The 17,288-nt window shown below is 40.7% G+C and overlaps 2 protein-coding genes across 4 annotated transcripts in view; one reads left to right on the forward strand and one right to left on the reverse strand.

The window, feature by feature from the left end:
• ATP6V1A (ATPase H+ transporting V1 subunit A) overlaps nt 1–2,695 on the reverse strand; it is a 60,395-nt gene extending 57,700 nt beyond the window's left edge. Inside the window, exon 1 of one of the 3 annotated variants that reach the window (XM_079766489.1) lies at nt 2,606–2,695. The gene's annotated coding sequence lies outside the window, so the exon portion shown is untranslated. Of the gene's footprint in view, nt 1–2,395; nt 2,533–2,577 lie in introns of those variants that run through there. The other 2 variants (XM_079766490.1, XM_079766488.1) reach the window with 2 other exon arrangements.
• An 810-nt stretch (nt 2,696–3,505) lies between these two features.
• Nucleotides 3,506–17,288, forward strand: part of NAA50 (N-alpha-acetyltransferase 50, NatE catalytic subunit) — a 38,637-nt gene continuing 24,854 nt past the window's right edge. Inside the window, exon 1 of the mRNA XM_079762818.1 lies at nt 3,506–3,810. Within this exon, the coding sequence (XP_079618944.1) occupies nt 3,803–3,810 (8 nt within the window). The 5' untranslated portion in view covers nt 3,506–3,802. The remainder of the gene's footprint in view (nt 3,811–17,288) is intronic.

Genomic DNA, 17,288 nt, shown 5'->3' on the forward strand with positions numbered 1-17,288 from the left:
GTTGCTAAGTATAAAAACCTTAATTCACACCCCCAACTTTACTTAAAAGAGCATGTAACTAAAATGGCAGAGTTGAATGATGATCTTGACTTTTAGTTGAGTGCTATATCACTTGTTGCTGTACAACCCACTTTTTCATTAAGTAGAACTCATTCTCATCCCTTCCTTTCACTTTCATCCATATGTGTTGTGAAAATAAACTGGTCACTGTATTAATAAAGTCCATCTGAGGTTTATATCTACTGTACTGACCATGACTTGGATGGTTATTAGCAATTTATATTTGAAAACTAATAGTGCACAACCTCAGAAGGAACTACGATCTGCAAGAGCTTTGAAAGTAGTTTAATTTCCTTGTCCAGTTGTCAAAAACTCATTCAATAAACAATTTACTGTGTACCTATCAGGTACCTCAGCATCCTAGTGCTGAAGACACAACAGTAGAGACACTGTCCTATCCTTGAACTGCTAGGAGCTTTATGGTTTACTAAGTAACAGCCCAGAAAACAGTACTTAAATGTGCTAAAAGGGAAAACTGAGGAATAGAAAACATTGTGTAGTAATATGTGGCCTACAGGCTCTCTGCCCATAGGGAAAGAAAGCATTGTTGATGGTGGCGATAATCTATAAAGGCAATGAAATATTAAACCTCAGAGTAAGCACATAAGAGGTATTAGGAACCCTAACACAAAAATCCTTGTGTGCCATTTAATATTGGACTATAGCACAATCCCCTAATATATAGTAAGATTTTTATATGTAGTATTAATTAACTGATAAAGCTAGTCTAATAACTTCCAAGCTTCAAATTACCTGTTGGTGTGTGTAAACTGTGTATTATATCAGAGGTCTTTTTCAACTTAAACTTTAATAGCAATTTAGTATCAATTCCTGCTGCTAATCTTTCTGATTTCATTCGTGGTCTAAGTTATTACTTTAATAAGTTCCCTAAAATTGGGGGAATTGTAAAGTAAAACTGCAGAGTCATTCAGCCTCTTTCATACTGACATTCCCCCAACTAGTACTCATTGCATTTTAGCTGGTTTTCTTCCCCATTTTGGTCTTATCCAGACAGGACTGGTTTGAACCTCTAGGAAACTTCAGGAATTTGTCTAATTTGGTGGACTGTCACTGAAGGAGGGGAAGTCTTGTTAAATCACTATTACTCTAGAATTTAACTTTTGTTTTCCTTGACAAAATCAGACCAGTTAATTATGGAGAAGTTGGAAGATGCAGAAAACCAAAAATAAGTCAATCACACTCACCATTCAAAGATGACTCCATCTTTCTCATTTTCCAGTTCTTTTTAATGGGTTCTTCAATTATATTGGTTAGAAAATTAAAAGGTTTAACTGAGAATATTATTTTTCAGATTAAAAATTTACATTTTAAAATGAAAATTATAATTTCTGCTAGGCCTTTCAATTTAAAAGAACCAAGGGACTTTCTTTGTTTGCAGTATAAATAAAAGAGTTTAAACCCCAAACTGAAAAACACTCTTCCCTAAATCACAATGTTTGGGGTCAAAACATTGGTTACTACATAGCAAATGAAATGGGAGTACACTGGGTTGGGCAAAAACCTCAGCAAAAAAAAATTTCTGTATTTTCACAAAATACTATTCATCAAAATCTGAAGAGGTCACCTGGAGTTTTACAAAGGGGGAAAGCTAAGGAGGGGCGTAAGTGCTACTTAAAATGGATTTACTGCTGGTCAAGGAATTGCTTGGGAGTGGCAAGCAAGTGCGATATTAGGGAGACATGGCAGGAGAAAACGTCAAAGGCATAACAGACGAAGTCAGCAGACTTCACCTCCTTTCCTTTCAGTTTATGGTGAAACACACTTGATTCAACAATATTCCAGCCCAATTAGTGTTCTGAAGAACTAGTTCCCTTTTAGTGAAACCTAGTAACTTTCCCATAAACCAGCCAGTCTCGCATCGCGACACCCGAAATACCATCTTTCAACGCCTCCCCATTCAATCGAGACGGTCGTTACTTACATCTCCTGTTTATCCATAAAATCACAGAACAGAAAGCTAAAAGGCTTGCTTTTACCTCCCAAAGCATGTGGACAAGGCCATCAGCTAAAAACTCAAAATTACTGAGAAAGCACGTTCGGAAGCAGGCTTTACAGTGACTCTGCAGTCAGGGCCACCCCAGTGTCCTCCCCTCCCAAGCCAGTCTCACCGGAGACGCCCCGGCCTCCGGGGCTTTTCGTACTTGCCCGCTCCCAGCCGCAGGATGAAGGGGAAGACGGTCGGGGCCCCTCCCAAAGAATGGGCTTTGGGGATTGCAAACGACAGGCTACTGCAGACCCCCAAGGATGGCTGAATCCATCCCACTACACGAAGCCCCAAAGACTCCGAATAGGGAACCACAATGGCCGCACTCACCCCCAAAGCCGAGAAAAGTGGACGTCTCAACCCGCGGGGGCGAAAACAGTGGGGGAGCGGGGGTGAGGAGAACTGGCGAAAGGAGCCCCTCGTCCGCGCAGGATGACAGCGGGAAGGAAGCCCCGAACAGCTGAGGCCGCCGTCCACACTCTCCCTTCTCCCACCCCTTCCCCGATCCCCACCTGCCGCCGGTTACACGTCGCCGCTCACCCGACACAGCGCGAGATGCAGGAACCGCACAGACCCCGGACCTCCAGGCTCGGTCACTGAGGGAGGGGAAGTCTTCAGCTGCAGAAGGCGCGGGGGGGGGGGGGGGGAGGCGGGTCTAGACAGTCACGTGACCCTGAGCTCCGCCCCGCCGTCACCAGGCTGGCGCGTAACATCTTAGGGGCCTGTATTTTTGCGGATTGTTTGAACGTTAATTTTGTTGCGATTAAAATTCTAAGAGAAAAACACACTAAAAACTCCCATAAAGATTATATTGTAAAGTGCAACCTGGAAGGCACGGGTGGGATGGGTTAAAGTATATACCGGACTGCTAAGGAAGTGACGCTGCCCCACGATCTACAGACCGGAAATGGCCATAGAGTTCCCTCCCGGCGGCGCCGGACTGCAACACCTCAGGCTGGGAGGTTTGGGGCAATCACGTGATCTCAAAGCTTGCTGGGCTGAAGCCAAGTTACCCGGCCAATTACGTTTACTGGTCTTTAAAACAAAACAAGCACCTCATTTACGTTGAGTATTCCACAGACTTCTTTACTTTTAGAGGAACCTACTTTATAAAATCGTATTACGAGGAAAGGGCATTTGAAAGTCATCAGGGAGACTATCAACTGGGAAGAGCCGGTTCGGGAAAGGCTGATCTTCCCGAAGTAGGGGAGGTGAGAGAGGGGCGGAAAAACCCGGATTTTACCGCCACGGCGTACCGGGCAAGCCTCACGATTCGTGTTGTAAGGGATGGGAGGAGGAAGATGACGCAAAGAGCACAGCCCACTAGAAAGATGGAGGTCCCAAAGTGGGGGAGGGGAGAAGGGTACGCGGAGACCAGCAGTGCGGCTGCGCGGGAGGCGGCCTACGCGCCGGCGCGCAGAGGGGGCGGGGTGAAAGGTCACAACGCGGCGGCGGGTCGGGCTGGCGGCGGCGGCGGCGGGCGGGAGCCGAGTGCCCCGTGTGCACGTGTGGAGAAGCGGCGGTAACAGCGCGGCGGCGGGAGGCACTCCGCCCCCTCCCGGGACGCAGGGCCGTGCTCCACTCTCGCGGCCTCCGTCACCCGCTCAGCTCCCTGCCTGAGGCGAGGAGGCCGGCTGGTGGAGTTGAGTGGCCCGAGCGGAGGGCGCCGAGAGCTGAGGTCGGCGGCGACGACGGCGTTGATATCGGTGGTAACTACGGCCTCAGCAGGCGGGGAAGATGAAAGGGTGAGGAAGGGCAGCCGGGCCGGGCTGGGTCGGCGGGGTAGGATTGCGAAGGAGGGGAGAGACTAGGTGAAGACCTGGCGGAGGGAGATTTCTGGGTTTCTCTGCTCCCGGAGGGGGCGGAGGCTCGGCTCCGGCTGTTGGCGCGCTGAGGGGCCAACAGTGGCAAGACCCAGTCAACCCAGGATCTCGGCCTAGAGCACCAAGTGTGTTGACTGGAGAAGAGCAACCGAGTGTGACCACAGGGTAAAGCTCTTGTGAGGTGCCTGGGGTCTCCCACCCGGAAACGGAGGGCCGAGACACCTCCGGCCCGCCACTCCAAGTGGAGTGGTCTGGTTGTCCTCTTCAGTCCAGGCTCCACACTGGGAACCTTGGCGTTGGCCATCTTTCCGTTTTATTCACACTTGAGAGCTGTGCAGGACCTTCTGGAAGAAGAAGGAATTGGAATAAAAAGCAGGGAGTATTAAGAGGTAGTGACTCAACTGGATTTGGGTTGGGTCTGACCGAGTGGAGGGGGGCGGAGAGAGCGTGAGCACTGTAGTCTTGGGGTGCCAACATGTTTAAGAAGTATTGTTGATCAGTAGGTGGAGCTCTTGCTCCAGGAGTTTAGTATTGCCCCCGTACTGTGGGGGTCCTTAGTTACTATGAAGCTTTCTTCAGGAAATTGGCAAGAGTTAGTATTCTTTCATAGTTTTCCTCTTGGATAAAATTAGGGATTATTTTGGTTCGAGTATTTCCATTTGGATAAGCTGTCACCTTACTATTAAATTACATACTGTTAAAATATTAATTACATAACACGGTATTTTAAAATATTGGCTGTTTGAGAGCTTGCCTTTACCCTCCTTAGAGGACGAAGTGTAATCTTATCAGAGTTAAAAGCTTTCTGAGATGCCTGAGTTTTCTTGTGTTTTTTTTTTTCATTAAAGATTCTTTGAAAGTATTTTTATTGATGTAATTTTCTAGTAATGCATATATCAGACTATTTCCAATTTATTTAATCATGCCTTTGTTATTTGATATGTGGATAATTTTCAGATATTCACTATACTCTTGTAAATGTATCTTTAAAAATAATTTTAATTAAAATTTTTTAATTTAAATTTTTTATTGTTGACACTGTTGCAGTGTGTCCCATCTCCCCCCTTTTGCCCTCCTCATCCAGTCACCGCCCCCCTTGTCCTTACTGCACTATTGTCTGTGTCCAAGGGCTGTGCATATATGTTCTTCGGCTAATCCTTCACCTTCCTTTATCCAGTCCTCTTCCCCTCCCCTCTGTCAGTCTGTTCCATGTATCCATGCCTCTGGTTCTATTTTGTCAATTTATTTTGCTCATTAGAATCCACTTATTAGTGATATCATTTGGCATTTGTCTTTCTCTGATTGGCTTATTTCTGCTTAGCATAATGATCTCCAGGTCCATCTATTCTATTGCAAAGGGTGAGAGTTTCTTCTTTTTTACTGCCTGCGTTGTTTTTTTTTTATTATAGCAAGTCCGTTAAAGAATTGTAACTGTGTTTTGAGTTAATGAAGCCTTTCCAACTATTCAACACCCCTTTTGAGGGTGAAATAAAAGTCAGTCTTCTAAGAAATCTCATACTGCTGAAAATATTATCTTGGTGTGTTTATGTGTTTGAGGTCGCAGAAGTCCAAAAGTGTAATTTGGCTTTAGCTCTGTAATGTGATTCCTTACTCTGATTTTGTTTTATCTACTGTTGAATCATATGTCTTATAATTAAAATTTCAAAATCATGAGGAAATGTTTCCTTTATTTCACATCAGATTCTAAAGAGTTCCAAACAAGATTTCAATTGAGAAATATGAGAAGTGTTCACTACACTTGAATTATGGTCTAGGAAGTTTGGCTATTTTATATATGAACAGATGTAATTTGGTGAGTTTTTCTTGAGTATAGGTGCTGGTTTTTTACTCAATTTTGTAGTCTCTTGGACATTCAATATTTATTTGTCTTGTTCTGTCAATGTAATAAAAATGAGGCTGAAGAAGAGTTCCCATTGAGACCGTGTGCATGGGTTTATAAAGGAGAGCCTCCAATAAATTATTCTGTATGCTTGGTTCCAAAATCTTTGGTTTAACTCAGTCTTGCTACGGTAATGTTCTGGTAACTATGTTGGCAATAGAAATGAGACAAACAGTGGTAGTAATCACAGTCTACTTTCATAAGGCAATTATCTTTTCTTTAAAATAGTTATTCTTGTATATCAACCTAGTGGAGACAAATCCCCATAAATGAGTGAAATTTAGGGAAACTGACTAAATTTAGAGGAAATTTTTATTGAGTCTGTACCTTATACCATCAGCTATGCCTGAAATGAAGAGTCCTTAAATCTAGTTCCTATTATTGGGAGCTTAAAATTGTGTTATTAGAGGTAAACTTTTAAGATGATTTCATAGGAATAGTGCCTTTAACTTCACATATGAACTAACTCCCAGGTAAGATGGGACTTAAAAACATTTTTTTATTTCTGAGTCTTGTATTTAAAACCCTGAACAAATGAAGACAGTAGACATTATTTAAAATACCTTACGGTCCTTGAGTTCAAAGACTTCTATCAACATGCACAATGTGGTTAGTGTTAAAAGACCTGTGAAAATGATTATATGGTTTTCGTATGAAATTTTATTTGCTTAAGTGTCTTATTGTCTATTGAAGCTAGCTGAACTGTAAGTTGAATAGAAATATCTAAAAATTGGGAACAAATGCAGAACTTACACTCTAAATCAGTCTGCTATTTAAATGTTTTATATCATTGCCTATATTGCTTATCATTTAAAAACTTTAGTTACTATTTTACCTGCTTTTCTTCCTATATTACTTAGTTTTTATTATTAGCAGTAGGGCATTTCATTATATTGACATGTATTTGTCTTTTCTCCATTATAGATAAATTTGCAGTTAATTACTGCATGTATGTGTTTATTTTTTAAAGGGTTTTTATTTTTAGAGAGAAAGGGAGATGTATAATGTGAGAGTGAAACATCCATCAGCTGCCTCCTGCACACCCCCAATGGGGATTGAGCCCACAATCCTGGCATGTGTCCTGACCTAGCTGGTGTAGCTTAGTTGATTGGGCATCGTCCCAGGTACCAAAGGGGTTTTTATACTCTCGTTTCTCTTCAGATCATATAAATCTTTCATCTTTTACTGTGTGTATTTATATGCATGGTCTAGAAATCTGAGGTATGTTAGATGTTACTTCCTTTTGTACTAAAGTTGCTTGTTTTGTTTTTTTGTTTTGTTTTGTTTTTTAATATATTTTATTGATTTTTTTACAGAGAGGAAGGGAGAGGGATAGAGAGTTAGAAACATCGATGAGAGAGAAACATCGACCAGCTGCCTCCTACACATCCCCCACTGGGGATGTGCCCGCAACCAAGGTACATGCCCTTGACCGGAATCGAACCTGGGACCTTTCAGTCCGCAGACCGACGCTCTATCCACTGAGCCAAACCGGTTTCGGCATAAAGTTGCTTGTTTTGAACCAGGAACATTGTAGGTTGAATTTGTGGTTGGTAAGCTGATTTTTTTTTTAATCTATTGTTCCACTTAGGGAAAGTGATCTTCAAGTATGAAGGTATGCCATACACAGCCATGACTGAGATGGCAATGAATTAATCAGTATAATAGAAAATAAAACTGAATCCATTTATTCTTTATCTGTAGTTGAGGTGTAGTAAAAATTAGTTCTAATAAAAATGTCTAACAAGATGTGAATACATGTGCACAAAGTAAAGATGGAAAAATAGCAAAAATCTATCTACACTAATAAAAGAGAAATATGCAAATTGACTGTACCTCCATGACGCAACATCAGCATGAGTATGCAAATTGACCCAACAAAGGTGGCGGGTTAATTGGCAGACGCGGAGCGGCCAGGCAGGACGCCTGCTAGGAGTGGGAGGACGGGGGGTGGGGGGGTGGAGGGAGCTACAGGAGCTGCGCTCTGGCCTGGAGTGAAGACTTGCAGGTTCCCGGGTGGCCCGGAGTGAGGACCTGCAGGCTCCCGGGCGGCTGGGAGCAAAGCCATGGGAAGGAAGGCCTATTCTTGAACGAATCTTCATGCAACGGGCCTGTAGTCTCTCTCTCTCTCTCTCTCTCTCTCTCTCTCTCTCTCTCTCTCTATATATATATATATATATATATATATATATATATATATATAAAAGACTAAGCAACCAGGCGACTGGCTGGTCACTATGACGCACACTGATCACCAGGGGGCAGACACTCATTGCAAGGAGCTGCCCTCTGGTGGTCAGTGCATTCCCACAGCCAACCTCCCATGTTCCCTCCCCCTGGCTGGCTGGCCCCGATCAGCCCACCTCCCATGTTCCCTCCCCTTGGCTGGCTGGCCCCGATCAGCCCTGATTGCTGGCCAGGCCGAGGGACCCCACCCATGCACAAATTTGTGCACGGAGCCTCTAGTATAAACATAATATATGGAATGGTGTAGTTTAGTAATTGAAATGTTAAAATATAAAATTCTGGAATCAGAAATCCTATATAATAAAAGCCTAGGTAGTGTTATGCCCTCGTGCGATGCCACCACAAGATGGCCACCACAAGATGGCTGGCAGGGGAGGGCAGTTGTGGGTGAACAGGCCGGCAGGAGAGGGCAGTTGGGTGGGACCAGGCCAGCAGGGGAGGGCAGTTGGGGGTGATCGGGCCGGCAGGGGAGCAGTTAGGCATCAATCAGGCCAGCAGGGGAGCGGTTAGGGAGCGATCAGGCTGGCAGGCAGAAGCGATTAGGAGCCAGCAGTCCCAGATTGTGAGAGGGATGTCCAGATTGGAGAGGGTGCAGGCCAGGCTGAGGGACGTTTCCCCCCCTCCCTCTTGTGCATAAATTTCATGCACTGGGCCTCTAGTAAATTTATATTGAAGAACTCTTAGGCCAGGTGGCCTAAGACCATCGGAAAACACAGATATTTACATTACGATTCATAACAGTAGCAAAATTACAGTTATGAAGTAGCAACGAAAATAATTTTATGGTTGGGGGTCACCACAACATGAGGAACTGTATTAAAGGGTCGCGGCATTAGGAAGGAAGAGAACCACTGGTCTACATACTAGTACTCCATTAGAATACTAGTAGTGACCAATAGAAGCTCCTTTCCATCATAGCAATGAAATTGTATGAATTGTAGTTTAATAGTTACAAAATTATATAATTGTTCTATCACGGAACACTGCTTTCTCTTTACCTATTCTCTTCCATCATCTATTTACATTCACTCATTGGCACAATTTAGTCCTCTCCTGTCCAATATAGTAGTGACTAGTTATAATTGAGCAGTTGAAATGTGGCTTGAAGAAATTGGATTTTAAATTTTAACTTTAAAAACTGATACTCAAAGTTGGTTGTTGGACAGTTTTAAAAAATATATATTTATTGATTTCAGAGAGGAAGGAAGAGGTAGAGAGAGAGAAAAACGTCAATGATGAGAGACAATCATTGATCGGCTGCCTCCTGCACGCCCCACACTGGGGATCGAGCCTGCAACCCAAGCATGTGCCCTTCGCTAGAATTGAACCTGGGACCCTTCAGTCCACAGGCTGACGCTCTATACACTGAGCCAAACTGGCTAGGGCAATTTTTAAGTATGTTTGGAACAACTTGGATATGTAGATCTGTACATTTTATGAAATGTAAATATAGACCAAATCTTTCCAATGAAAATGTGTGAATTGAGATGTGCTAGAAATGTAATATTCACTGGATTTTAAGACTTGGTATGAAAAAAGATTTAAGAAAAAATAAAATAATAATTAATAGTTATTTTGATTACATGTTGAAATGATTTCACCTGCGTCTTTTTGGTTTGTTAATGTAGATATTAGTAAGTTATAAATTACATATGTGATTCATTATATTCCTACTAGAGGCCTGGCGGATGGGAAAGGAATAATGGAAGTATATATTTACCTTTGTGGATCTAGTACAACCTATGTTCTGCCTCTGTCATTGTTGAAGCTGATATTAGGTAGGTGGTGTGGAGGAACAGCCCTGTTTTCAAGTCCAAAGTCTTCTCAGTTGTTAGTCCTCGAAAGTGCTGGAGTGAATACTTTTTTTATAAAACTACTTGGCTCACATCCTTAATTATTTCTTTTGGATAATTCCCTAGGAATGATTTTTTTTTTATCAGAAGGTACTGGCATTTTAAAATTTCTGATATTTGTTGCCAAGTTAACTTCAGAAAGATAATGGCAGTTTATACTGCCAGCAATGTATGAGCATTCCCTTCTGTTCTCCAAGAGCTGATGGAGAAGTTGAGGGGCACTCGGAAAAACTTTAAAGAAATGGAGGAAGATGTTGTGGCTGCCATTTCAGCCATGGAGTGCTATAAAATACCCTTATCTGAGATGATAGAAATAACTAATAGTTTTTCTTTTTTTACTAATAGTTTCTAAAAGTTGGTTTTGAGGGTGTCCTATATAATAAAAGCCTAATATGCTAAGTGTCTGGTCCTCCGTTCAACCAATCAAAGCATAATATGTTAATGATATGCTAAAGCCACTCAACTGCTCACTATGATGTGCACTGACCACCAGGGGGCAGATGGTTGACCAGTCGCTATGACGTGCACTGACCACCAGGGGGCAGACACTCCATCTAGTAGGTTAGCTTGCTGCTGGGGTCCAGCCAATCGGGACTGAGCAAGACAGGCTGGACACACCCTGAAGCCCTCCCGAGATCCCTCCCTGGCTGGCCAACCTCCTGCTTCCCTCCCCGGCCCCAATCACGCACAGGTGGGGTCCCTCGGCCTGGCTTGTGCCCTCCTGCAATCCAGGATCCCTCGAGAGAGCTGGTTTCGGCCGATCCCACAGGCCAGGGCAAGGGGCCCCCACTAGTGCACAAATTCATGTACTGGGTCTCTAGTATTCACATAAAAGCCTTAACTGTAGTTTTGCTTTGCTGATTAGGTGATAAATGGTATGTATGTTTTTCTAGTTAAGTTGAACATTTCCCACTTATACTGACCATTTCTTACCTTTGTGACTTACCTGTTACTTGTATAACTTACCAAGTTTTTAATTTGGATATTGATTACTTTTTTACATCAGATTACAAAACAGAGATAATGTTCTTTAGGAAATGGGTTGAAACATTCAAATTAGTAAATATTGTTTTGTAATCTGATGTAAAAAAGTATGCCAGTTTATGACACACATCATTAGAAAAATATATTTTTTGCAGGTGTAACTTGTTTAAGCTATGATAAGCAAGGAAAATATTTTTTACTTAGGGACATTTTAAACATTTTTTATTTCTCTTTCCAGAAAACAAAAGTATATTTAAAGATATATTTGAAATCCTGGCCAGTGTGGCTCAGTCGGTTGGAGCGTCATCCTGTGCACTAAGAGGTGCAGGTACACCAAGAAAGAGATTGCTGGTTGGATTCCTGATCAAAGCACAAGCCTGGGTTTCGGGTTCTGGGTTCCATCCCCAATAGGGGGCGTGCAGGAGGCAGCTGATTGATGTTCCTCATCCATATTTCTCTCTTCCTCTCCCTTTCTCTCTCTCTCAAAAAAAAAAAAAAATCAATATTAAACATTTTTTTTAAGTAGCTGAACAAAAATGATATATTTGGATTTTCCCCTCTCTAGTCTCTGGGTAGTTTATTACTTTTGTAGCTTCCATTATCTTCAAAAAGGAAACTTACTGTAATCCAAAAAGCATCGAATATAAAGCAATCATGTTTTGTAGTTCAGTGTGGCGCTAATCACTAATGATAGTTCACATTGGGGTCACTAGTAAGTTTTTTGACCTGGGCCTTGGTGTCTTTATCTTTAAAGAGAGTAGCTTGAACCTGAACAAAAATGGCTAACTATTCTATTTCATGTGATAGTTCTGATCCGTTGGTAGTATCTTAATGTTTAATAAGTCAATAGCTTTTATAAGTGCTTAGATTACCAAAAAAAGGTGATGTCATTGGTTAATACCTACTATGACTGCTGTGGAATGTATGTCCCATGTTTGCCCTGATCTCTATCATCTCTAACTTTCTAACAAGAAACAGAACTTTGGAATCATATTTGAATTGTTATCTTTCTTTATTTTGCTCTTGTGTCTTCTTGAGACTTGCTTTCCCATACTTCCCCCCCAGTGGCACTTTTATTTTTATTTTTTATAGCTATTAACATGTCCTCCACTGTTAAGCACAGAAACAGAGGTGAGCCAAGAAGGAAAGAGATGGACTCTGGGATTTTTGAATATTTTTATGGCCAAAAATATAATGAGGGAGGGAGGGAAGACTAGGCCAGTAGCCACAATTAGGTGATGAAGAGTTTTATATGTAGTATTATTTTAATTTTATTTGCTAGGTTATGTGTAGCTGTTGAAAAAATTTTTAATTGATTTCTTAGAGAGCAGACAGACAGACATTGATTTGTTGTTCCACTAATCTATTCACCCATTGGTTGATTCTTGTATATGCCTTAACCAGATCCCCGCAACCTTGGTGTATTGGGACAATGCTCTAACCAATTGAGCTACTCTGCCAGGGCCATAGCTGTTGAAAATGTTTAAGCAGAGAAGTAAAATGATTGGATTTGTATTTTATATTATTCTGACTGCTTTTGATGGCTTTGTGTCCTTTCCTCTAGTCTTACTTCCTTTCATTAGACTAGAGGTTTTGGATTCAAATGATGGCTGAACCACACTCCCAAAAAACTATAGGAAAATATTATGAAGATATTTGGGAAGCAGAATTAACGGGGATTAAAATAGGACATAAGACTACATCTAAAACTACATTTCTGTATTTTATGAGTGGGTGGGCTGTTAATAAAGATAGCAAATAAAGGTAGATCCTTTAATTTCCTATAGAGAATGATTCCTTCGGTTTTCAATGTGTTGAATTTGATATTCCTATAGAGATAACTAACTGGTAAGCAGTTAGAAATATATGTTTGTTCCGGTCAAGGGCATGTACCTTGGTTGTGGGCACATCCCTGGAAGGGGGTGTGCAAGAGGCAGCTGGTCAATGTTTCTCTCTCATCGATGTTTCTAGCTCTCTGTCCCTCTCCTTTCCTCTCTGTAAAAAATCAATAAAAATATATTTAAAATAGAAATATATGTTTGGATTCAGAGATTTCGAAGTATAACAATATCAACATTTAGGTAGTCGTAAGAAAAAAGCCAGAGCTGGGAAGGAGCTCTCCTAGTTGAACATAGGGATTCTTTTTAGATTATAGCCTTGAGTAGACTGTGTCCATGTGTGGTTAGCACTTCCAGTACCCAGCTAAATAATTACTGGTTTTATACACATGATACTTGTAGTCACACGGCTTAGAGAGCTGATCCACCCATCACCACTTTTTTGATACCTGCTAAACCTATCTAGTATAGTGACTCTCTACCAGGGTTACACCTCCTGCCTACCCCAGAAATCTGGGTAGTGTCTGGAGACATTTTTGGTTGTCACAATGGAGCAGGATGGAAGAGACTAGAGATGGTAGCTGATCTTGCACTGAAATGGGAATTTTTAGACAGATCAAAAACACTCTGCGCATGAAGTGACCAAGCAGTTAAAATTTTGTGTCAAGGTGCAGTTAATTCCTATCTAAAATATAAACAGGCTTTAACAGCTTTCTCTGTACTTCATTTTCTCTTTTTGCTTTGTGACTTTAAAAGTCAGAATTTGTAGAAGAGGACCCACTATCGTGTAGTCATGTCTCCATCTTGTGGCCTTGCAGAATATTGCCACTGAGTTTTGTTCTTAAAATTATGGACATAATTGAGATTACCTTTAATAAAAGCTAAATATTTGAGTGCTTATTATCTGATGTTGGTGTGCTACATACTTAAGCAATATCTCATTTTATCACACTGGTCTTTTATAAGCCAAGAGTAAAGGTTTCCTACTACCATTTTATAAGTTCAAAGGTTATGTATTTGACTGAATAATACACTGATCTTGTGGTCCTGGCACAAAATAATATCTAATGGGTTCTAGAAAGTAAAAGGCAAGTAGCTATGTTTTCCCAGATCTAAGGACTTGGTACACTTTTTTTAATCCTCACCTGAGGATATGTTTTTATTGAGTTTAGAGAGAGAGAGAGAAACATTGATCAGTTGCCTGCCATATGCGCTCTGACCGAGGATTGAACCTGAAACCCAGGCATGTGCCCTGATGGAATCAAACCCGAGATCCTTTGATGCATGGGATGACACTCCACAACCAACTGAGCTACACTGGCCAGTGCTTAGTACACATTTCTGTGAGCACTTCTGTTACATCAGTCTGTCTCCCCTTTTAGATCCTTAGTCTAAAAACTTTGGTATGAAGATGCATTGGGGTTTGTTATGAATTTGAAAAACAAGAAAAAAATAACATGTCACATGAATTTACTTGAGCTAAGAGAATCATTTTGTGTCTTTAATAACTACTGTCCTCAGGTGGGGTTTTTTTAAATATATTTTATTGATTTTTTACAGAGAGGAAGGGGAGAGGGATAGAGAGTTAGAAACATCGATCAGCTGCCTCCTGCACACCTACTGAGGAAGTGCCTGCAACCAAGGTACATGCCCTTGACTGGAATCAAACCTGGGACCCTTCAGTCCGCAGGCCGATGCTCTATCCACTGAGCCAAACCGGTTAGGGCTGTCCTCAGGTTTTTATAGTTACGGTTTTAAGCTCCAGTGGCAATAGGAACCTGGGACAGAACAGATAAAGTAAATGAGTAAAACAAAAGAAATGTAAGCTTTGTGCCCACCAGTGTGGTTTAGTGGTTGAGCATTGACCTATAAACCAGGAGGTCACGGTTTGATTCCTGGTCAGGGCACATGCCCAGTAGGAGGCCATTCAAGAGGCAGCCGATCAATAATTCTCTCCTCATTGATGTATCTCTTTCTCCTTCCCTTCCTTTCTGAAATCAATATTAAAACAAAAAAATGTAAGCTTTGTGTAAAATAATTTAAATATTAGCAACCAGCTTAATTTTTTTTTAAACCACATGGCTGATTTAACTTTTAGGCCAAGACTTAAGGGGTTACCTACAGAGTAGAGGTCTTAAACTGGTAAATTAAGATAGTCTACATTATTAAATTATATTGAGATCTTTTTCTGAAGTAAGCAGTCAGTGCAGTGATTAACTCAGGTTTTAAGTTGGACCATTTTGAATTTGAGGCACAGCTCTTCAACACTAGCTAGGTCACACACATAGCTATAGTAAAACATTCTATGTTATAGAGGAAATGATTAACATTTTATGTGAAATCCATTCTAATCAGATAGCATATTTTTTCCACTGATGTATTCCACTTCTCTGCCCACTTTAATTTAGAAATTTACACACATGCAGTGAGAAGTTTATTAATTTAGATGGATGCTAATTTTGTAGGGTTAACATAAGCTTAACTACAAAAATAAATATTTTAAGGTGAAATGTGGGAATCTGAATTTTTAACAGGCAAGGTGATTCTGGTGTATAGCTGTGTTTGAAATCCATTCCTGGATTTTGTGACACTGCTTCTCCAGATATTTTCCCTACTCTTGTGAAAATTATTTCTCAAACATCTTTATGGGTTCTCATTCTTTTTACCCCTAAAATATAAGTGTGTTACTTTTGGTAATTCTGTGTTTAAATATTATTCTCACTATGGACATTCCTTGGTAATGTGATCTTTTCCCATAATCAGAGGATGTACATTATGCATTTTTTAAAAATATATTTTTATTGATTTCAGATAGGAAGGGAGAGAGAGAGAGACAGACAGAAACATCAGTTATGAGAGAGAATAATTGATTGGCTGTCTCCTAGATGCCCCCTACTGGGGGTCGAGACTGCAACCCAGGCATGTGCCCTTGACCAGAACCAAACCCGGGACCCTTCAGTCCACGGGCTGATGCTCTATCCACTGAGCAAAACCAGCTAGGGCCATTATGCATTTTTCATATTCCAAGAAATAATTCTCAAAAGGGAATTCTTTTCTTATGAGTTAAATTAATGTAAAAAGTCTAGGTACATTGCTTCCATCTAATTTATTTATCTACTGAACACCCACATTGCTCCCAACATTAGGCATCATTTAAAAGTCAGGACATGTAACTATTCACACTATGATAGGCTATCCTGAGACTGCTGAATGTAGAAGTGGGGGAGGTCTGTACCAGAATGGAAGACTCATTGTCATCCAGCTCTCATTCATCTCTTGTATAAACTGAGAATTTGGTACAGCTAGAAATTGAGGAGATGTGGTTTGTTAAAGGTTTGAAGTTGTTACCTCCTTTTACTTTTTCAAATAGTAAAGAATAAATAAGGCTTCAAGTATTTCCTACCATGAGTTTTAATATCAAAAATAACATCTTTGTTCTTTCCTAGACAAAGTTGCTGTAAAAGTTAAAATACTCCAGCTTTATGTAATACTTGCTTGTTTTGTTTTTTGTTATGGAAATTTTCAAACACATACAAAAGTAAATTGTGCAGTAAGCCCTCATGCATCTAATTCTAGTAAGTAGAATTCCCTTGTTATTTGATCTTTGCCTGACCCATATGTTTCTGTTTTCCCTTTTTGCTGGAGTACTTCAAAGGAAATCCTTGTTATGCAGGCATATCCGGTTTTATTGTGCTTCACAGATACTGCATTTTTACAAATTGAAAGTTTGTGACAACCCTGGTTGAACAAGTCCATTGACACCATCTTTCCAATACACTTGCTCACTTTGTGTCTCTGTGTTACCTTTTGATAATTCTTGCAATATTTCAAAGTTTTTCATTATTGTTTTATTCATTATGGTGATCTGTGATTTTTTTTATGTTACTATTATAATTATTTGGGGGTGCCCTGAACCACACCACTATCAGATGGCGTACTTAATAAATGTTATGCATACTCTGACTGCTCCACTGATTGGTCAACCCCTTCCCTGCCTCTCTCCCTCTTCTCCAGCCTCCCTATTCCTTGAGACACAACAATATTGAAATTAGGCCAGTTAATCAGCCTACAAGCGCCTCTAAGTGTTTGAGTGAAAGGAAGATTACATGTCTCTCTAAATCAAAAGCTAGAAATGATTAAGCTTAGTAAGAAGACATGTCAAAAGCTGAGAAAGGACCAAAGTTAGGCCTCTTGTACCATTTAGGTTGTTGAATGCAAAGGAAAACTTTTAGAAAATTTAAAATTGCTAATCTACTAAACACATGAATGGTAAGAATGTGAAACAGCCTTATTGCTGATAAGGAAAATTTTTAGTTTTCTGGATTAAAAATCAAACTGGCTACAACATTTTCTTAGGCCAAAGCCTAATCCAGAGCAAGGCACTAACTCTCTTCAATTGTTTGAAGGCTGAGAGAGGTGAGGAAGCTGCAGAAGGAAAGATTGAAGCTAGCAGATGTTGGTTCATGCAGTTCAAGAAAAGAAGCCGTCTCTATAACATAAAAGTGCAAAGTGAAACAGCAAATTATCCAGATCTAGCTAAAATAATTAATGAAGGTGGCTACACTATAAACAACAGAT

This window comes from Cnephaeus nilssonii, assembly GCF_951640355.1.
Source record: "Cnephaeus nilssonii genome assembly, chromosome: 3".
Lineage (NCBI taxonomy): Eukaryota > Metazoa > Chordata > Mammalia > Chiroptera > Vespertilionidae > Cnephaeus > Cnephaeus nilssonii.